At 45.5% G+C, this 22,942-nt stretch overlaps 1 protein-coding gene across 1 annotated transcript in view; it reads right to left on the bottom strand.

Moving 5' to 3' along the window:
* Positions 1 to 5,647: 5,647 nt before the first annotated feature.
* Positions 5,648 to 22,942, bottom strand: part of CFAP61 (cilia and flagella associated protein 61) — a 253,647-nt gene continuing 236,352 nt past the window's right edge. Inside the window, exons 27-28 of the mRNA XM_074988390.1 lie at positions 10,063 to 10,153; positions 5,648 to 6,007 (exon numbers count right to left, since the gene is read on the bottom strand). Coding sequence (XP_074844491.1) covers positions 5,807 to 6,007; positions 10,063 to 10,153 — 292 coding nt within the window. The 3' untranslated portion in view covers positions 5,648 to 5,806. The remainder of the gene's footprint in view (positions 6,008 to 10,062; positions 10,154 to 22,942) is intronic.

Consider the following 22,942-nt stretch of genomic DNA (forward strand, 5'->3'; position numbering starts at 1 on the left):
GGCAAGTATACCTGTTACATGGGGCTGGGATAAAATCCCCCCAGAGCTCCTTGCCCTTTAATCCGGTCCGGAGGGAAACGTAGGTGAGGGATTTTTAGAAAGTGGCCATGATTGTCGTCCCCCGCCCCCCCCCCCACGCTTAGAAGAAGTGGATCGAAAACCATCCAGCCTCACTCAGCCTCCCCGTGTGGTTCTCGTGTCTGCTCCTAATCAAAGGGAATGGATTCGCCTCCACCCCCTGCCCCAACGCTGAAGTTTGTTAGCTGCGCTACATGGTGGTATTTTCTCTTTGCAAGTCCCTGATTGCCCTTATTTGCGCACTGCCAGTGCTGGGCACGGACCGTCCCCCAGAATAAAGGGGGCTGAAGTTTCAGGGCGCTCGTGCCGCCAAGACATTATTAGCGCGGTGACAAAGTTAAGGGGAGCACGTGCGTGGCGGCTGAACTGGGCATTTAAGGGCGCTCTGAGCGCCTAATGCACGCTGGCGCTAGTGTAATAATGCACACGGTGCCTGCCGGCCGTGATCACACAACTATTTAACGAGCCCATTGTACAAAACGAGAGGCGGGTAGCACCTCAGTTTAACGCGTCTATGTGCCCGCGCGCACACGTTATATGCATCTGCCTTCAGCAGTCTCACGTTGGCTCTACTACACCCGTCCTTTCGCCTGGCGCTACAGCAAACATCCAGAAATGCCCGCTAAGCCAAAGGCAATTGTTGTTCTTTACTAGTTCTAAGCCTGACTTGGACAGTCCCCCTCCAATTACTTTCTCCGATTGTTATTACTCTACAGGGTCCAACTTTGCTAGTTTTGTAGTTGCTCCGGCTCTATCTTCATCTATCCATAGATGCACTCTTTTTCTTCATTTACAATTATAGCATGAGCTGAACACATAACCTTAAAAAGCTGAACGTAAAATGACGACACACACACACACACACACAAAAACAAAAACCCGCCGCGGTACAGCGAATTCAAACAGTGCTAAGAATTAAGGGAATCTATTGAGCCCTATTGAGATACTTAGAGTCAAAGGATCCGTTTCTTTTTTGTTGTTTTGCTACCTCCTGCCAGCTGAATAAAGCCCCCCCTCTTTGCTTTCAGTCCTGTACGGTGCAGATTAATTGAAACTTGAAAGGTACAAATATTCTAAACTAATTTTCACAACAACGGCGTGAGGGAAAAAATGTTGGGGAGCGCGGGAAAGAGAAACACGTCTGCAAAAGCAGGTGCAGCATTTTGCAGCTAGTGTTTGAGCTGACAGTTGGAGCTGCTGTCGGGCTATGCAGACCGCATGCGACAGCTAGCACTGCAGCTATGGCGCACGCTACAAAAAGGCTTGGATTTAACCCCCCCAGCCGCATGCGACTGGGGGACGCTTCGGGGCTACGGCTGGGCTCGCCTTTCTGTTTGGACAGCGGCACTTACGATACTGCAATGTGAATTGGGCAGCGTAACGTGCTACTGCTAATGACTTCAGCACTGAGCTGTGGGGAGCAGCTCTGGCTGCTCAGCTGTACTCAACGGAGTCTTTGAAAAATGAGATATTAGTGTCTGAAAGGCAAAGCGCGACAGTCATTTTCGAAGCGTTTTCGCTGAGTGAGTGTCCCTCTACGGCTACAGCCCAGCTTCTCCTCCAGCCCTGGTTAACTCTTTGCTTTCAGCGGCAAACTTCCACGTTTCCTCCCGGGGATTCCCAGCTGAGTCCACTCTCCCCGCCCCTCCCAAACCACGTTCTTTGCGCCAAGTTCCCTTCACGAGCAAGGCGAAGCCAACGGCGTATGAGGGAATTTGCACAGGGAGTATTTCATGGCGCCTAAGGCCCGGGGAGATCGCTGTCATCTTCTAGCCTGACCTCCGGAGCGACACAGGCCACACGCATCCCCCAAACGAATTCCTGTTTGAAACCGAGCTCGGTTTTGACAAAGAGATTCCCGTCCTGAGCCACTTCAGCACCACGACTGGCCATCTCCTTTGGAAAGGAAGAAGGCGCGTTGCGGTAGTCTCGCCCTGTTTCGCTTGCAGTCTGCCAACCTGGGGAATCAATGGCAGCAGACCACAACTGCGCTTGCCTTTTGGCGAAGCTTGCTGGGGCGACGCCGCCCTACAAGAGCCCCTATTACCCTGTCCCGTAAGCAGGCCTTTGGGGTGAAGTTGTAGCGGCAGCACAGGGCCCGAGGCGTTTGCAAGGTCGAACGTTCTTGCCAAAGCATCGAAGCGACCAGCTGAACAGTTTGGCCAGCCCTCAGTTGTATCGCTTTGCCTACTTTACTCGGACATGTGACTTTATCCTGCCTCCCCGAACCAGCCCACAGGAGCAGAAAGCCTTTGATTACTCAGTCAGCCCGCTTCCCAGCATCCAAATAGTACTGCCCTGCCCCAGCCCCACCCCTCCCCGTTTGGAAGAACAACCCCGGAGCTGAATATGGGAACAGCTATAACTGTTCGCAGACCACAGGTACACCTAGCTCAGGATCCTGCCTTCCGACAGGGCAAATGCCCCCCACCCCAAGGTGGGCAATTAACAGAAAAATGTGATTAAATGATCCATCCCTTAGCGACCTGACAGAACACAGCCTCGGGACTGCAGCTGGGCTGAAGTGGCCCATGACGAACAGCGCCACCTCCGATTAGTTGTTTTTTTTTTTTAAACTTTTTCTCCTTTCCTGATGTAAGTATCAAGTTGATTACAGATTTTTTTACACCAACAGTCGTCGGTTGCAGTCAGAGAGGCTCGTCAGTTTCACAAACCCCATGTGCAAGCTCATGAAAGAATGTTTTACGTGTACCTTGCAGGTTACAGTCAGGAAAGGACCTCAGACTTCTACTAAATCCCAGAGTTGTAAGTATCAAGTTGATTGGAGATTGTTTTACACACACACCCTCACAAACACCACCTCCCGCTCCCCACTCCTCAGCCCCCGCTTTGTAGGTTGCAATCAGAGCGGTTCATTAGGTTTTTAACGCCATTGTTGCATGACGCATAAACAATGGGCTAGGTTGCTACTGTTTGACCCGGGTCGCGTAGGGGCTCGGGAGCGAGCGCACAGCGTTTGCAGGAATTAGCGATTGTTGTGTCTGTCTGAGGGCCACGCGAGAGACACGCGAATCCCTCAGACCCGCCCCCCGCCCTCCAGCGCCTTCTATTCACCTTCCCTCTCCCCCGCCTTCCCCCCGCCCAGCTGCCTTTGTTCAGCAGATTAGCATAAAGCTGCTATGGATCTTCCGTTTAAATAATTACACACAAAAGAATACTACATGAAAGCGAGAGAAAACAAGAAAGAGCCCACGAGTCTGTTCCATTTCACCCAGCTACCAAAAGAAAAAGACCTGAAGTATTTTCTATTGCTTAAGTTTCAAGTATCCCCAATGGCAATCTGCTCCCATTATTCAGCTTTTTATTGGGGGGAGGCTGATGCTTGGGGGGGGAGCAGTTCTTTTATTACACAAAGTATACTGGGTAGAAGAGCTTTCTGTTAAGTGGCGCATTTATGGAGGACTTGTTTATGCTATTCAGGGAGGGGTGCCCAAAGGCCCAAATGAACGGAAAGTTTTGGGTTCTTTTCAGCCCAAGGTGGGTAATTGATCCCCGTTTCTGGGCAGAAAAGGAGAAGGCAAACACGCCAGTGTGAGAGGTTAGTACTCGACGGCATTTGTTGTAGGACCAGCATGACAAACGCCTAAAGATTATGTTACCTTTCAGTGGTGCCACACAGCAATCCAGCATTGATTTCCTTTAGCCTCCCCAATAAGCACGTCCTAAAACCAAATGATCAGCCAATACCCTGTAAAGACAAGTGGGAGAGACTAGCTGAGAGGCACATCGAGCCACATGCTGGAGACTGGGCTGCCCCTTTTTTGTTTCTTTCTCTCTTGGTTTTGGTGTATGTGTATATGTGTATTTTGTCTAGTGCGAGTGTATTTGTTCAGTGATGTGTGCTTCCCTGCCTCCCCCCTGTTTAATGGGGGAGGCAGTGGATTTGTTTCTATTATCATTAGCATACAGCTGCAGGTTACACGAGCAATCCCCACACGAGCAATGTACACTTCAGCCCAACCTTATCATCACTTCTCTCAACCAGAAAACAATCAACAGCTACTCACACATGGCTACGCCCCCCACCCACTCGGTTCTTAGCTATCCCCCCTCCCCTGCGATGTCTGAATACTGATAGGCGTGTCCTACAGCTTCCGCAGAAAAGAATATTTTCACTTTTTCATCTCCCATTTTTTCGCTTTCTAACTTGTCCAGAGGAAAAAAACGGGCGTGATGGGGTTCTGGCAGCATCTTCTTCACTTACACTGAAATGCCTGCCGCGGTGCAATTCATTTAGCGCCATCCTTGTTTTAGACGGGAACAGCCGAGCGGCTAGTTCCATGAGCCACGCTTTTAAAAAAAAAAAAAAAGAAACCCCGCGCAGCTGTCCCCACGTGTCTCCTCGTGTGGCGGGAGTTCATAGCGCTTGCGGCGCAGACTAGCTCCAACAGCTCTGCGTTTGCCGCAAAGAGCCCCGCCACAAACACTGGTGCCCTCAGCCGAGGCCAGGAGACTTCCCATCGGCGGCGTTACTATCCAGCAGCTTCTCCCCCACAGCGTAGTGTCCACGGCCAGCAGCCGGCCGGCTCCTCGACGGCCCGGGCCTTCGCTTTGTCCCTGCTGGGCACGTGGTTCTCGCGGGCCAGCTGAACCGCGCAGGGTGCGCGCACGCCCAGCTTTCCGCGCACCGCGTGGCCACGAGCGGAACAAAGGCGCACACGCGGCAGCAGCGCCAAGGGCGCAACGAGACCAGGGCTGAGGCCGACTTCGGCTGCCCACGCGCGCCCCCTGCCGGCGGGGCGCGGCGGGGCGGGCCACACGGCAGCCGCGCTGGGGAAACACAGCCCCGCTTGTGGCGCTGCGCGGCTCGGGTGAACCCCCGAGGTGTCTGTCGGGGCTTCTCCGGTGGCCTGGACAGCGCCTCTGGGATACCGGTGAAACGCAACTCAGCGACGACCGTCGGCCGGGACAACGGGCTCGGGGGTGCTCGCGAACCGACGCCCGGCACGGCCGCCCCGCGCTCCCCCCGCCCCGGGCGCGTGTGCCTCATTCCCTCGGCCGTGGCAAACGGCCCCGCGAAGTGGGCCTCCCCGGCTGAGTCATTACTACGCCGGCCGGGCGCGCACTGCGCGGGACAAAGGCACCCTTGGGGGAGGGGGAGAGTCCGTCCCGTGCCAGCGACACGCAGACAGCGGCTGGCTCGGGTAGCCGCGCAGGGCCCCGACTGCCAATGGCGCCCAGGCGACGTCTCCCTGACAGAGCCCGGCTTCCTCTTTCCCGCCTCGGCTGCTCGCCACCGGATTGGCCGGCGGCGGAGCGCGGCGCCAGCAGCGATTGGCCGGCGGGTTGCCGAGGCGCCTGAAGCCGGGGAGTTAACCCCGCAGCTGCTGGGTCACGTCGGCGCCTCCCCCCGCCGCAGGCACCTTCTGGCCCGGCAGGCGCGCGGGGACTGAACAATTCAGCAGCGGCGTGCGGCCCCCACCGGCCATCTGCCAGCGGGGCGGGGGCTGCCGGCCGGGCCCGCGCCCGGGCCCCGCGAGGGACCCAGGCGCGCGGCGGAGCAGAGAAACGCGAGCCAGGCAGCGCGGGGCGGAGCGGGCGTTTATTGTTGCCCGCCAGCCAGGCCGGCTTTGCATGGGGATCGCGCCGCGCTTCCGGCTGAGTGGGAAACCAGGGGAAGGCGGCATCGCGCTGGCTGGAAGGCGCCTTCGTGCTCACGCTGCAGGGAGGCTGGGGGCCCTGCCAAGTCAGCCTCCGCCAATCAGGGCTACACAATCCCTGGCCACGCATACATAGGCAGATGGTAACGGTTGTAGTTCAGATACCCGAGGATGGTTTCCTCCACCAGTCTCTTGCAGATGCTTTGCTGAAAGACCCTCTTCAGGTATTTCTTGGGTTTCTCAGAAAGACTGAGTTCGCCATCCACTATCTGATGCACGAGCTGTTCCAAGGAAGGAGGGCCATCCCCCTGTAGAACAGAGGAATTAACACTGACTGTCTTGATAAAACATGGCCAGCAGGTATCGCTACCCCAGCTTCCATTGCAGTGACAGGCAAGCTGGATGCACACCACTATGTCCAACAGCACTGGAAAAACAAATGTAAGAGATGGAAATGGTGTCTACAACTGGGTGGCCCTAGGTCAGCAACAGTCTTAGAGGTTCAGGCACCAGATAAAGTAGGAATGGTTGCTTTGGAAATATGAGGCCAATAGGTTGAAGCAGACAACTAACCCTGCCTTTCACCTTCATTCTCCCTGTTGGCTGGTCCATCAAAATCCTGGCAATAAATATAGCGACAATGATTGCCACATTCCTTGCACGAGGAAGGGGGTGGTTGGTGGCAATGGCCATCGGGAACACAAAGGGAGAGCTCATGACATGGTTTTGCCCCTAGCTAGGAGGGGCGGGGGAGAGCACCTCTGTGAAAGGCAGCTCTGCAATACACCATATTGATCTGGTCCCACTGGTGTCATTAATGGCTCAAAGGATACTTTGTAAAGTCATAAACTGGTGTTAATTTGTTTAAAATTGATCTGTTGAACTGAAAACTTTCACCAATTAACAGTTCAAAAGACAACCATGTCTGTGTGTATATAGATGGATACAAATATCACTGACAAAGATCTTGGGCAAGAAACAACAATTTTAATGGTTGAACTTCTCAGCAAATGAATTTCCAGATATGTTTTTAATGTCAAATTTGCTAGTAATGTATAACCTGATTTTCCAATCAACTTCAGCTGCCACCTGAAAATCAGGCTAGTAGTTCTTACTGAGAATAAATGCTTGAAAAGCTAATATTGCACATGTAGACTATACAATTTACTATTAATACTTTAACAGCTGTGTCTAGATTCACAGTCTGACTAAAGGTGCCATAACTGCCATGTTAGGTGCCTAAATCCCAGAATCTGGTCCCACTGGGATTCACAAAATCCCCGCTCAATGACCACTGAACCTTGTAAGAGCCTGAACTCACTTAGTGCCTATGTTTTGCAATGAAAGTTCCCCAGGAACTTATGTTTCTCTATCTGTGCATATGCACTGCAGCCCTGCTTTAAATGTCTGGACATGTAAGCCCCAGAGCAATACATGAATTCAGGGAAGGTAAACATTCCTCTGCTTAACTCACTTGCAGGTCCCCATCTGTAAAACACACTAAGAATTTGCCTGTCAGATCAGGCCACAACATGGAAGCTTACACAAAGTGACTTGGAGAGAATTTCCCTCATAATTTTTAACATCATGGTTAAAGGAAGGATGCGGTTTGAACAGATATCTGCCATCTCTTAGGTGAGTGTCCTAACTGCTATATATTTTGATGTAACACTCCCCAAGGTTCTTCTGTTGAAGTCGTTCGTATGGATAAATAATGAAAGATTCACTGGGCCAGAGGGGGAGAGAGAGCACACACAAGCATCAGATAACGAGGCTGGTAGTCACTGAAAGGTGGAAGATTCAGGATCTAGTTTTCCTGCTCCAATTACTTTTTAAAACATTATTTATCCCCAATGCAAAAACTTCAACAGGAGAGACTGAGGAAACCCAACACCAGAATATCTCATTGTCCATTAGTTAGGGCATACACCTTGTGAGTTCTGTTCAAATTTCTTTGTCCTCCTTGAAGTTGGAGATTCCCACATCTCACCCTAACCATGGGGCTTAAAGTCATGCAGGATGTTCTCTATTCTTCCCTCACAACTTCTAATATAATCAGCCTAGGTACCTAACTCCAGGAGAGGGTTTGCCACTGAGAATCCCAAGCAAGGGGAGATGTTGCATTGATGGAGCTCCACATGTTGAAATACCTGCAGGTATCCCACACAATAGGTAAATATTGAACGCATGATAAGCAGTCTTTTAAAGACAAAGAACATTATGCGTAAGAGACTCATAAAATAAATACAATGTTATGGCAGAGAATTTAAACGGAAGTTCACAGAAATGGTCCACACAATGACTCTAATTTGTTTCTTCTGCATATCTTAATTTCTCTTACCATACTTCTTGTCAAGTTTTATATTTTAGGATACATAAGTGACTTCCACTTTCTAACCACAACATAGAAATTCGGATGTTCTCAGCTGTAACAATGCTCTTCAAACATTCTCACTTACTACGTTACTTATTTGTTGCATCTGATTGAACAGATATTTAAATGTCTTGGTCAACTGGAATATGAGCAACAGACAATAACGGTCCTGGTTGTACAAGTCCCAAATTATATAAAGACAATTTAAAGACACTTCTGTTATATTCCAAGGGTGCAGTATGTGTTTATTCAGCCCGTGATAGCGTGTCAGTGCTGTACACACACACACACTCATTCGAGATACATTAACTACACCTGAGCTGTGGCTACACTACAAAAATAATTTCAAAGTTGCTTACTTTGAAATACAACTTCGAAGCTGAGCATCTACACCCACTCTTCGAAGTCAGGCACTACTCTGTTCCTGGGAATGGAGGAAGGACTTTGAAGTTGGACTCCCTACTTTGACATAAGGGAAAATATGCGTAGACTCTCTGCTGGCTACTTCGATGTAGTGCCTAACTTCGAAGTTAACTTTGACGTGAGTTGCTAGTGTGGATAGACACACACTCTATTGATTCTAATATACCAATACAAATAGAAACATACCAATTAAAATAAAAATAGACAAAGAGAATGACAAATGTGCATTTGCCCTGTCAGGTACATAGGACCCAATCATGTAACCCCTTTCTCATGTCAGTAATCCTGATTCATCAGAGTCGTACCAATCATCTGAATGGGAAGGAAGGTGCATGTGTACATGTACTAATTCACATGAGAGACAGGTTGTATGACTGAGTCTATAATTCTGACATACGTAAGACATCCTTTCCAGGCTGACCATAAACAATAATACAGATAGCACAGAAGAGATCAGCTGTTTACATTAAAATATAGGAAGCACAGCTCAATCAGAGCAAAAAATTACTATCCATCAGGCATAATATTTTGTTTCGAATTTCATATTCTGTTCTTTATACATTTTTTTCAAGAAAGTCTAAAAATAATACTTCACTTAAGTACTTTTGATATGACAACAGAAGAATCAATACTATCTAGCCCCTTTGTATTTTATTTTAACCTTTCTTAGGGACTAGGCTGATGTTGCTTCAGTACATAGTTAACTTTGCAGCAAGCAGCCATCCCATTAAAATAGTACAGCAATACAGAATCACAATATGTAAAACAGAAGCAAAAGGGGTGGGTAGAGGGGTGTGTAGAAGAGCACTAAATCACCCAGTAGGCAGCACCAAGCTTTAGATTGTCAAAAAAATTCTGTTTAGAGACAATTATATGTTAACAACTTTGTGCCTTTTGGGACTGATCTACAGTCCACTGACTTGAGTGGCAACCTGTCCATTGGCTTCAATGGCCTCAGGGCAGACACTTGCAAAAAGAGAGAAATGACTATGCGTTTATGCTCAGGTTTACAGTGTAAATGGCATTAGCAAATGCCATAATTTTCCTCACCTCTATATTTGGGAATTTCACCTATCACAGGAAAGCCATTTTGTGTCACTTTATCAACTACATAGCTTGTGGCCATTGGTATTTATAGAAAGATTTACAGCTCACAGGATCTGCCATTTTAGGGTGCTATCATTACACACAAAACTAAACAAAACTAACTGTATGGAAAGCAGAGTTTGCTAAAGCAACGGGAATTCCAAGTCTCCATGTCAAGTTTGCACTACAAATATGTAAGTGGCATAAAAACTCTGCATAGGAAATGGGAGCAATTTAAACAACGTAAAAAACCTCATCAGCATCATTGAGATTTGTAAAAATAATTAAAATTAGCTTTTTTCACTATTTACTGAATCTCCCTTTATGCTGCATGGACTTTATGTCTATTTGGGCTTTCCAAATTGCGTAAAAACAGAAAACAGGTAAAACTTAGGGCAGAAGATGGGAGCAAAAACCTAAGTGCTCAACAATAATAAATTACTCCAACAACAAAACACATTTGCTATTCATTTTTCTTACCTGGCTGGATATTAGGATTTGGCGCAGTTCTTTCTTAAGATCAATAAACCGATCATGATAGATAGCCATGGACCAAGGTTCCCTGAAATAGCTGTTTGAAAAAGAAGAAATTTAGTTATCTAGTGAACCTCTCATTAACCACTAATAAAGTATTTACCTGCTTTTTTGCTTTTATAAATTACAGTTCTGGACCCATCATGATCGTTTGTTCATAAAATGCCTCCTGTAACAGCATGGTCAATCAATTCTTTTAATGGATGTTCCTGATGTACAGCCAGCTTCAGTAATTACATTTAAAGTGGCTTAATTCAGAGCTGTGGCAAGACCCAGTGAAGAATCCTGATTTTATCAGAATTTAAAAGCCTGAAGACCTGTAAAGAACGGTGTCTCCATTATCTGCCCTCATTTGAGAAAAGCAGATTGCAGGATTAACTGAACTCCTGCATAAACAAATTAAATTTGTGTAGACAATGACACAAATGTTGTGCATCATTAAGGTTTCTGGATTAATAAAGGACAGAAAAACAGGCCACCACAAGTGTTGCATTATGTTCTTTCCACTAGTTCACTGAAGCCAAATTGAATCTATTCTATGACGAACTATTTTAACATTCATATTTTATCTATTGAAAGAAAGCATTCATTACACTTTTTTCTGTGAAAAGTTGGAAAAATGGAAGTATCTATTTATCACAATGGCATAATGAGATATATAAATAGATGCTGTAAATACAGCTAGAGACAACTGGATGACAAAGAAAAATGTTTATTTGTATGTCCTACATAATAAATATAATTGCTGTGGTATCATTAAGATGTAGATCAACCAAAGAAAATACCTTGTGTAATGTGTGCATGCTTACCGTATTACTATTAATGGCAGTTAAAAGGATCCACTGGAGAAAGAACAAGACTAAGTGTGACTTATTATTGAAGCAGACATCAGATAAATAATCTGATCCTACAAACACTTATGCAAATCTTTAGCTTTGCTTCTGTCAAATTCATTTCACTCAGATTAATGAAGGGCATAATAATAATCATGTACATGTTTGCAAGATTATGGCCACAATCCTTAGGTATGAACTGTGCCATTGGAAGTTGGTGGTCCATTCACATCAGCTTCCATGAATAAGTGATATTGCATGTGTAACTCTGGTGGGATTTGGTCTAATGTCCTTTCAATAAATATATTTGTTTCTACATAATTTTAATGACAATTTGCACAGAAAATATACATTTCATTGCTTTGTAAAAGGACTAATCTTTAAAATTTTGAATTGTGGTATTTCCTATCAGCAACTGTTCTATAAATAAAACTACATTGGACTTCAATTATAAATGAATCAATCAACACCCAAGCAGATAACTGCCAGTTCTTCACCATACCTACCCACTTGTGTGTTATATGGTCATCTCCTTCCCTACATCTTCTTGTTTCTTTAGATGATAAGCCCTCTAGGTAAAGGGTTGTCTCTGTTGTATTTGTACAGCACCCAGCACAATAAAGCCCCAAAGAAAATGAAGGATGTTTCCACAATGTAATTATTTACTGCTACTGTTACTCATCTTTATCTTTCCATTTTGACAAACATGGGAGCACCTTGCTGTGCACTGCTGACATGTTACCAAGGCTGAATTCATCTCTATATTTGGGTGTGAAATCTTATGAGAGCTGAACTCAGTTCCATGAGCCTCTTTTAAAAACATACTTTAAGATACATTCATCGGATCCCTATAAGGTGTATATATATATATATATAGTAATGAACAATTTCCCAAAACATTTAGGCTGTGTCTACACTGCCTCCCTACTTCGAAGGGAGGATGGTAAGTAGGGTGTTGGGAGTTTATTAATGAAGTGCTGCAGTGCGTATGCAGCACTTCATTAGGCAGATTCTGCCCCGCGGCAACTCCGAAGTGTTAAACTTCAAAGTTCCAGCTCATGTGTAGCCACGGCTCAACTGCTGGTACTTCAAAGTGCCTGGGCAACTTTGAAGTCCCTTTACTCCTCAAAATTTTGAGGAGTAAAGGGACTTCAAAGTACCCCGGGCACTTCAACGTACCAGTGGTTGAGCCGCAGCTACATGCAAGCCAGCACTTCGAACTTTAACACTTTGGAGTTGCCGGGGGGTGGGGCAGGGAATTTGCTTAATGAAGTGCTGCATATGCACTGCACCACTTTGTTAAATATACTCCCAACATCCTACTTACCATCCTCCCTTGGAAGTAGGGAGCTAGTGTAGACAAGTCCTTAAACAATTAACTCATCTCAACTTTTTTTTCATTTAATGTCAAAAATTAAATGGGAAAGAAAAATATGCCAAGATAATTAAAGATGCCCATATTACTCTAACATGCACTGCCAAATCCGCCTATAGTTATACCCACCTATTTTTCCTGTATTTTCATATGGGCTATGTCTACACTAGAGAGTTTTGTAGACAAAAAGGGTTTTGTCGACAAAACTCGCAGAGTGCCTACACACAAAATGCATTTTGTCGACAGAAACTATCAACAAAAAAGCTATGTAGACACTCGGGGGGGGGAGCTCTTTGGTCAACAGAGCAGATCAAAAGATCGATCTGCTTTTATGTGTAGACACAATCTGCCGACAGAAGTTTTGTTGGAACATCTCTTCCAACAGTAATTTCTGTAGACAGATGCTTCTAGTGTAGATGCAGCTCGAGTGTCTTAGTTCTAGTTATGTAATTACTACTGGCAAATCTGCTTGAACAGAGAGACAGCGATTAAGCAAGAAAAAAATTGCAGTAATCTGAGCCCCAGCCTGGGAGTTTGGAAATACCAAGTTTTAATTCTGGCCCTGACACTGATTTTATCTTGTGATTGAGGCTTGCCTTTTAGACACTCTGCTTTTATGAAACTGCTGACCTACCTTGCTGAGATGTTCCAAGGATTAAATTATGTGTGTACAATGCTTTGAGGATATTGAGTATAAGTGTTATTATTACCAGTTGAGTTGACAACTACATTTTCAGATACTCATACTGTTACAGTTCATTCCAACATTTCTAGGTCTGGCAGCTTAAGGCCTAAAATTTTTCATCAACCTACAGTATGTGCTCAGACAGAAGTGTGTTTACTTGGGAAGTGGACAGTTCCTGTCTCTATTTTCATGCTTGGCTCACTAGAGTTATCAATAGCCATCTATTTAATACAGAAATTACTTTGCCTCATTTCAAGTGGAGAAATGCAACCATCACAGAGGCTGTGTCTACATTTGGCCAAAATTTTGAAAGGGCCATGCTATTGGCCAAATCAGAGAATGCCAATGAGGCGCTGAAATGAATATTCAAAGCCTAATTAGCATGCTGCCGGCCACAGCACTTCAAAACTGTCGCATTTGGACTGCGCATGGCTCGTCTACATGGGACCCTTTTCGAAAGGACCCCACAAATGTTGAAATCCCCTTATTCCTATCAGCCGGTCTTCCATCTCTGACAGTGGAAGTTTATCCTTAAGACAGAAACACCTTTCTAACAAGCATATTTAGTTTTACTTTCTCAAGATACAACACATGTTCCATTAAGGTGAAGTTTAATAATGAAAAAGATTACTTGAAGCCAAACCAACAAGCTGACTTTCTGAGCCTCATTTTAAATTTTATTACCACTTCAACAGTAGTCCCTAAGGGCAAGCTGTAGAAAGCTTGAAAGTATAATGCTCTTCGGTGTACAAGATGAACCTGGCATGCTACCAAGAGAGGCTCAGAGGCTCCTCAACTATCATGAGGACAGCATCTGCCACATGTTTGCACCATTTAGTCTTTCATAACCTGCCAAAATGATCAAGCAAAATACGTACATGACAACAATGTTTGCCAGGGGCATAACAGATTTTAAAAGTTGGTCACTTCTTAAGGGGGATCCCCTGCTGGTAGACCTTTATATTTACAGAAGCTATCATTGGAAGGCACTTGTAACTAGATGAGACTGAAATTATCTCCTTTTTAAGACAATATGCAACATCCTTTTTGTTGCTAGGAAGCTGTCCTCTCTCCCCTTCATCACCTAACACTCAAAGTACATCAATGTATAGTTAGCTAGCACATCAACCCCCCTACACCCTCAAACTCTGAGGCAGATAATGACGCCACTCCCCAGCCCCACCGCAGGATGCCACTCCCTGGCCCCAGCCCCAGCCCCAGCTCCCCAGCCCTGGCTGTGGTTCACCACTCAGCGGTCCCACCATACAACACCTCTCTCCGGTCCCTTTGGAGTCGGAGAACAGCAGACTGTGGCAGGGGCCAGAGAGCAGCAGACTACAGAGGGACTGGGGAGCTATGGCCCACATCTGGGACTAGGGAAGAGGCGGTCCATGGCAGGGCCTGGGATCTGTGGCCGGATGCTGCGGTCAACCTATCTACCAGCCCCCAACTCTCAGGGCTCCATGGCTCTCTGGTTCAGCAGCGCCCATGGTCACCCTGAACCACAGCTATTGCTGGACCAGAGAGTCCCGGATTTTATAGGTTCAACCTGTATTTTATAGATGAAATATAAAGCTTTATTAACTCTGAAGCACTGTATTAAATCCATGGGTTATCATTATGCTGTTACCCAGATATGTATGTTTTCACAGTGACACTGAGTTTAAATATTTAAATAGTTAAGGTCTTTGCTTAGTACAAAGACATTAAGAGCTAGCGAAAAATTACTATTCTGCCACAGGAAAAAAAAAATGATTTTTATATGCCATTGAGGCATGTACAACTAGGTGCCTAACTTGAACAAGATTTAGGCACGATCTTTCAAAAGAGATTTTATTTTTAAAGTAAGAAGGTTTTCTAAAAAACAAAAAAACAAACAAAAAACCTTACTAACAAACTCCACATCTAAAAGTAAAACTAGACAATTGTAAAAAAATATTCAAAAAATCAACCTTGCTAGAAGATCAGGGTTACTGACTCTGACAGTGGCCATCAAATAGCGACTAAATTTAACAGATTGAAATGGACATTATTGAGTAAGTCAGAGAGTTCTATACTTGTACCTATTTATATTGTGTCAGCATCCTCACACTGTAAAAACTATTCATTCTTCCTATTACGATTTCTCATTTTTATTTATTATATTTTAATATAGAAAGAATATTACGATATACAGATTGAACCACTCTCGATGCCACCCTCAGGACCTGACTGGTGCAGGAGAGAATTTGCTGGACTGTGAGAGGTCAATATTGTCTAGCACATTACCAACACTTCCACTGCTTACTGGGCTCCTAGAAGACATTTAGAGGAAAATTAGAGCTAAATAACAGCACAGAACACTGACAGCCAGGACGGGTGGCTACGAACAAACTTTATAGGACCCCAGAAAACTTGGCTACAGTCATGATGGCTGTGTCTACACTACAAAAATAACTTTGATGTGGAGCATCTACATACACCCTACTTCAAAGCAGGGCACTACTCCATTCCCAGGAATGGAGCAAGGACTTCAAAGATGGGCTCCCTACTTAACTTTGAAGTAATGGAAAATGTGTGTAGATTCTCTACTGGCTACTTTGAAGTAGTGCCTAACTTCAAAGTTAGTTCCTAGTGTAGACCTTGAAGTGGTCGTTCAGTTAACTGAAATCTTGCCAGATTACGGATGTTAGTGGATGAGAGGGTTCCAAATTAGAGAGGTTCAACCTGTATTACCACAGACAGTGGTCACCATTAAAAAAGGAAACATTTAGGAATGTTTCCCAGTAACTGAGGTTCTGCAGTTATTTCCTATTCTAACTACACTATACAGATATTCTGTGCTACCTCAGTACCACAGATTATAGCAGTTGGTAAATGTTTACTTTTTAAACAATGGCTACTGCACAATAGAGCCTTGCTAAACTACAGTGTGCTAATCCAAACACCTTACAGCTGGTACCCAAAACCCTATTCTCTCTAAAAAAATTAAAAGCAGATGTATAAAAGTTTTGTGTGTTTCTACAAAACATACTGAACGATATATATTATGAAACTTAAAAGGGAACTAAAACTGTCAAACAAAATCAATAAAATACACTTTGGGATGTAGTGTGATTGCTTTCCTAAAATTACATGTTCATTTACAGATTCAGAACATTCAATATTTCACAATAGTTTGTCTAATTATCAATATGCATTAGCAAAGTTCTATCATAAGTGAAGATTTAGTGACTAGCCTTTTCCTATTAATTCTGGCCTTGGGGGTTTCTTAGTAACTTTGGTGTTCATTAGAAGCTTAGTTGCTCATTAAAAATTACATTAATTAAATAAATAAAATAAATGTATGCCACCTAAAGATGCCTGGCTATTTATATTGATTTGTTATATAAGTATAACTTTAACCGTGTGAATCATGGCTAGCATTTAATTCCAGTAGAAAAGAGAAGCTGTCAGGGCTTCAATATCCATCCCTTCATGAATTCCTCTTATTCTGGTTCTCTCTTCATAAAAAGCACACCTATTTACCTCTAATTAGGCTGAAAAAGGCACTGAGTAGCATTAGGTCCACTCAGCCACACTCACAGCCTTCCCCATTTTCTTTCTTTTCTTTCTTTCTTTCTTTCTTTCCCTGCAGGGGAAAAATATCTTACACAAATCTGTGGGGTTAACAAACGAGTAAGGTGGAATCCCTTTTATGAAACTGCAGTATGCTAATGTGACAGGATCCAACAAATTCCAGAAAGCAATGCAGTCTAATATTTCTTTTAATAAACAAGTGCTCTTAATTTTTGAAAGGCTGGTCTAAATAGTTATATGCAGTGCATATACCATGTCTAGTATAATCCCTGATGTGCAATGATTATCCTGTCCATAAGTCCTTTTTAATCAATATATTTTACTAGTCCTTTTAAAAACAAAATTTAAAACAACCAGCATTTCTTTTCCTTCCTAATGTCCCTATTAAGTTTTGAGAATACATTAGAATTGTGGCTGGGGGCTAGTGTTTTACTTACAATCTCATAAAAATTACATTAATGAATTAATTCTAACCTACTGCAAAATGTACTGTGTGAAAATTGAATCTGAAAAGTCCAACTGATTATATTTTTAAAATGTCAATATTATTTATACATTTCTGAAATTTTTGGTCATTTAGGATCGTAGCCTCCTGAGCTTGTAACCTGCTGATGAGTGGACATGGCTATAACCTCTGAAGATCGAAATCTGCATGCTTTGTCTGTGGAAAAGACTTAGTTAAGTACATCCTGAAAGACAACACAGCTCTGCAGAGCAAGGCAAGGAAAATGGGTTCCAGAGTTGAAGGAACATATCAAGAAACCTCAGACCTCAGTACCTCTTCTGTTTAAACCAGGAGGATGTTAGTCTGAGCACTTGAACTATGTCTGCCTCTATACAACACACAGAGGTTTCCAAAATAACCAAGGTTTTATGGGTCCAAAAGAACATTAAATTTCATCCAGAAAGTAACTGATAGCCAGTGCAGTTCTTAACAGAGCAAACAGAGCATTCTGACTGGTCTTCTATTTCTTACTTGGTTTATTTTATTACAGATGGAGTTGACTAAAGAGGTGAAGTGACTTGGCAACAGCCATACATAAAGTCTGTGGAAGTGTAACCCGCATACCTATGTGTGCTTCACTGTCCCAAGTGGTGGCACCTAGACCACTTCAGAGAAAGAATAATCATCCTCTCCAGCCTAAACTGAGAACCAACTAGCTTTCAGCTCAAACTGTAGAGGCACCTGCATGATACACAAGAAGTCCCAGGTTTGAGCCTGCCTTGGCGCAGTTACCGAACTACAAGGATTTATACCCAAATCTCTGATCTGAGAAAAGTCTTCCTAAGCCACTACAGGCTTGTCTACACTAGCTTCCTACTTCAAAGGAAGCATGGTAAGTAAGGTGTTGGGAGATTATTAATGAAGTGCTGTGATGCATATGCAGCACTTCATTAAGCTAATTCTCCTCTGTGGCAACTTCAGTGCTAAAATTTGAGGAGCAAAGGGACTTCAAAGTTGCCCAGGTGCTTTGAAGTACTGGTGGGTGTGCCACAGCTACACACAATCTGGCACTTTGGAGTTGCCACGGAGGGAGAATTAGCTTAACGAAGCACTGCATATGCAGTGCAGCACTTCATTAATAACCTCCCAACACCCTACTTACCATGCTCCCTTTGAAGTAGGAAGCTAGTATAGACGAGCCCTACACAAATTTTAAATGGCATTAGTTTATAAAAAGAGGCTGGAGGGGAAGGGCATAGCGTGTAACGTGACCACTTTCCAAGCATGAAAGTCAATATATTAGAAGGATGCAGGAAGACACCTTTAGCCTTGATAAATGTAAACACTAAAATTAAAGGGAAATTTGGCAGCAGTAAAAAACTAATTTAATCCTTTACTGAAAATATTAGATATATTACATTAATGATTAATCAGATAATGATAAGAAATAGTGTAACTAAAGAGCTGTACCATGTTAATAATCATCTTGATTTATAAGCAGCTAATCACATCTGCTATTACCAATCACAAGGGCAATAAACACTGTCCTTTGTCATTACATTTTCAAAAAAAACCTTTTCAGCTTTTGAAGAAAGACTGGCATGGCACAACTTCCCACGACAGTAATTTCAGTAAGGTCATCTGCAAAAGTGCTCTTTTGTAATGTACTATGGAGAACAAAGGCCATCATACGTCTCACCATTGTCCAAAGTCAGCTTATTCTTTCCCATTATGACATACACACTCTATTTATTGGTACCAGGGCTGGATCTCAGAAGCTGTGGTGCCTTGCCTTGAGATCAACATCACTGCATCATACGATGGTGATCAACTTGAACATACTCTGATTGAAAACAAACTCACTCATCTGATACTTTACAAATCTCACGTATGCAAATCACTCACACTTAATTCATTAAATAACCGACTGAAGCATTTTAGAAACTAGCTATAAAGGAGAGATTTTTGTGTATTATATTAACAGATGCAATTTTCATTAATGCAAAATGAAGTTTATATGAATCACTTTCACAGGATATTAATGCCCTGATATCAAAGTATATTCAATTGGTTGCCAAGTATCAGAAGGACCCTCTAATAATCTATTTGGTACTTATGATTCAGCAGCTAGAGATGCTGCTTTTCTAAGGGTACAGTCCATAACTTAGCAACTGTGTTTTATGGCTTTCTCAGTGGTTGTTTTATTGCAGAAGAATGAAGGGGAGGAGCTCAGGAACAAATGGTTTAATCAGCCAGAAAAAATTCACCCCCTCTTGGTTAGGGAATGACTGTAAATATCTACAGCCAGAGTCACAAAGGGCATTCATTGAGGTAACACACAGCATTGCCACACCTAACTTTTGGCACCTAGAAAATCACTATGGTTCACAAAAATGAGTTAGGCATGTTGGTTCCCTAAATAATGAATGGGGAGAAAGAGCTGCCTGAGAATGGGATTTACAAAGCTAACATGCGGGCTGGCTCTTTGCCTAAACTAGCCAATGTGAGGTATTTTGCCAAGGGTTGTTTTTTCATTCCCTACCATTTTCACTGAAATAGGTGCTTGAGGATCCCTCTGTTTAGGATTCTCAGATGCAAATCCTCTACTGGAGTTAAGTACCTGTGCTGTTTTTGCAAGCAGCTGCTGCACACAGCTTTTAGCCCAGTGATTAGGATGCTCCTCAGGAATGTTGGAGATCTCTGGATCAAGTCCCCTCATCACCTGAGGGCCAAAAGGGATTTGAATTCATAATCTGACACCTCTTTAGTGAGGGTCCTAGCCACTGGGTTATTGTATATTCTGCTGTAGGGTTTCCTCAGCCTCTAATCTTAAAGCACTAATGCATAAATAAAAAAGAGAGTAAAAGGACAATATTTGGAGACGGGAAGACTGGATCCTGGCTGTCCCACATACCAGGTGAGTGCTTTCTCTCTCTCTCTGGCCCAATGGCTTTTAAAATTATTTATCCAGTGGATTAGCTTCACCCACGTATGGCTGAGCAGTGAGAATTATTTAATTAAAGCTTGAAGAATCTCCTTCTTGACATGGGCACCAGATGTAGCCCACATACTAAGACTATGTCCAGACTCCCGGGATTTGTTGGCAGAAGTGTGTTGGAAGATACATTGCAACAAAATTTTTGTCGACAGAGCATGTCCAGACAGCAGGGCACATTGAAAGAGTGATCTGCTCTGTTGACAGAGAGCAGCCAGACAGCCCAGCTGCTTTCTCAACAAAACCACCACCCAGAACCATGTCAGTCCGGATTGCAGGTCACCCGTTCCTTCAGGGTGCTGGTGCCGGAGCCCTGCGAAGAAAAGCACCTAAAGGAACCGCTCCGGACAGCCATAACTCTGCCCCAGCTGCAGGTTCGCCATCCTGCCAGGGACAGCAGATCTCTCATTGTGCCTGCTGTGCTTGCCTTTTGTTTGTGGGTGACACAGCCAGTCCCTTGGTGCCATGCCACTGGAGCTGCCTCTGGGCATGTGATGGTCCCACATGGACATGCTGCAGCTAGTGCTGAACTTTCTGGTGGTTGCCCTCCTATTCCTCACCAAGGTTGACCCTGAGACCACTCTCTGGGCTGGCACCCTGGCTGAAGGACTTTCACCCTAGTTGAAGGACTTTCACAGCTGCACCCGCCCCCCAACCACGTCACCAAACCAGATCCGACTGGTGGGAGTGGCTGGTCATGGAACAGTGGAACGACCAGCAGTGGCTCCAAAACTTCTGTACATGGAAGGCCACCTTCTTGGAGCTCTGTGCCTGGCCCCTGCCCTCCAGAGACAACACCTGGCTGCGGCCCACCATCCCCATGGAGAACTGGGTCACAACGGCCCTCTAGAAGCTCACAACTCCTGAAAGCTACTGGTCAATAGGCAACCAGTTTGGCATGGGGAAGCCCACTGTTGGGACTCTCCTTATGGAAGTAATACACTCTTGGGCAGTGGTCCCCACACAAGGAGGGGGAGATGTCCTGCTAAAAGCGGGCCCTTGGGAAGCAAGGCTGGGGGAATGAGGGTTGGAGGGGGGAAGAGGAGGTAGCCTTGTCTACACAGCTTCATGATATCCCACCCTCGCACATCCCTGCTGCTGGGAGGGCAGCCTCACAGGGGGAGCTCCTGCAAAGATCGGGGGGAAAGCAGACAGGAGGGGCCAGGGACCCCTCAAGAACCCAGGTACTCCCTCCTGTCATGTGTTCAGTCACCTCCCTCTGCAGGCTGTGAGGGCCAACAACTTGATCCTGATGCAGAGGGTCATCCATCTGGAGGACACTGACTAGGTCGTGGACAGATTTGCTGCCCTGGGGTTCCCAAACTGTGTCAGAGCCATCCATGGGACCCACATACCGTTGCAGGTCCCAGAGCATCGTGTGGCCAAGTTATCAACCAGAACGACCACTTCTTCATGGTGCTGCAGGCCCTGGTTGACCATCGTGGACAGTTCCTGGACATTTATGTTAGGTGGATGGGTAGAGCACAGAACGCCCATGCATTCCACAATTCCAGCCTGTGCTGGAATCTGAAGGCGGGCACATTTGCCCCCTGCTTGTGAGCTGGTGGTTGGGGACATCAAGATGCCAGTCTGCATCATGGGGGATGTGGCCTACCCCCTCATGTTGTGGCTGATGAAGTCATATAATGGACAGCTGGACCTCAGCAAGAAACTATTCAATGAGTGCCTGAACCATGCCAGGATGTGGTTCAATTGCGCCTTCAGCCACCTCAAGGCATGATTCAGATACCTGCTGACCTGCCTCGATGTGGGGGAGTGCAACATCCACCAGATTGTGGGGGCTCCCTGTGTCCTACACAACATCGTGGAGGAGTAGGAGAGGCCTTCCTCCTGTGGTAGGGGGCAGTGGCTGGTTGCAAGGGGCATGCCTATGAGCAGCCAAGCACAGCCGCTATCCACCAGGCCCATATGATAGGTTGTGGATCCATGAGGCCCTGAGGGAGACCTTCTCCCAAGGACCACAGTAAACCTCCCCAGAGCTCCTCCAGCAGGGACCTCAGGCCCACAAGCCTAGCCCATCCTCACCATAACCTCTCCCTTTGCCCCCTCACCCTTTCCAAGCCCCCGCGCAATGAAGATGGATGCACATGTGGTGAACAATTAACTGGGTTTAATAAACAAAAAAGTGATGTGTACAAAAGAAAAACCGCCTTGTAAAACTGTTTACCAAAAAGAGATGTGCAACATTAAAAATGGTCGAAGTGTGGAATATTTACAGCGGGGGGGATGGGGGTTGGGATAGTGGTGGGGGCCCCAGAACGTGTGGGGAGCTTGAGCCAGGGGAGGGGGGGCCTCAGAACATGGGAGGGGGGCATGACCCCGAGGGAGAGCAGGACCCTGAGCAGCATCTGCCTCAGGATCTCCTCCCACAGTGGGTTTGGGGCTCCTGACAGCAGTGGGCTGGGGCCAGGACCAGGGGGTGGTATGGATGAGGAGGGGCTGCAGTGGGGTCTGGGTGGGCAGGGGGAACACAGGAGCCTAGCAGACAGGGGAAGGGGCCATGATCATTGCCCAGGGGATCAGGTGGGTGTCCAGGGCACCTTGCAGGAGGGCAGGTGGGTGCAGAGTGGTGGGAGTGGTTGCAGGCAGCTGGGCTGGTATGTCCTGCCAGACACTGGTTGCAGCATCACAGTGGGACATTAACTGTTCCCATGCCCACGACTGCCACTCCACATCCAACCTGATACAGTATTCCAGCGTGCAGTGGATGTCCTGGAGCATTGCAATGTGCTGTGACATGGGCTCCTCATGCACCTTCCAGCAACTTCACCAGCTCCAAGGGTGGCCTGGTGGCATCGTGGTCAGTTGATGCAGGCCCAGCCATACGGAAGACAAAGAGGAAGAGACAGTGAGTCATTCATGCAATGCAGCCCCTGAGGCCGTTCCCTCCACCATGAGCACTGACCAACACCCC

This window comes from Carettochelys insculpta, chromosome 3, assembly GCF_033958435.1.
Source record: "Carettochelys insculpta isolate YL-2023 chromosome 3, ASM3395843v1, whole genome shotgun sequence".
Lineage (NCBI taxonomy): Eukaryota > Metazoa > Chordata > Testudines > Carettochelyidae > Carettochelys > Carettochelys insculpta.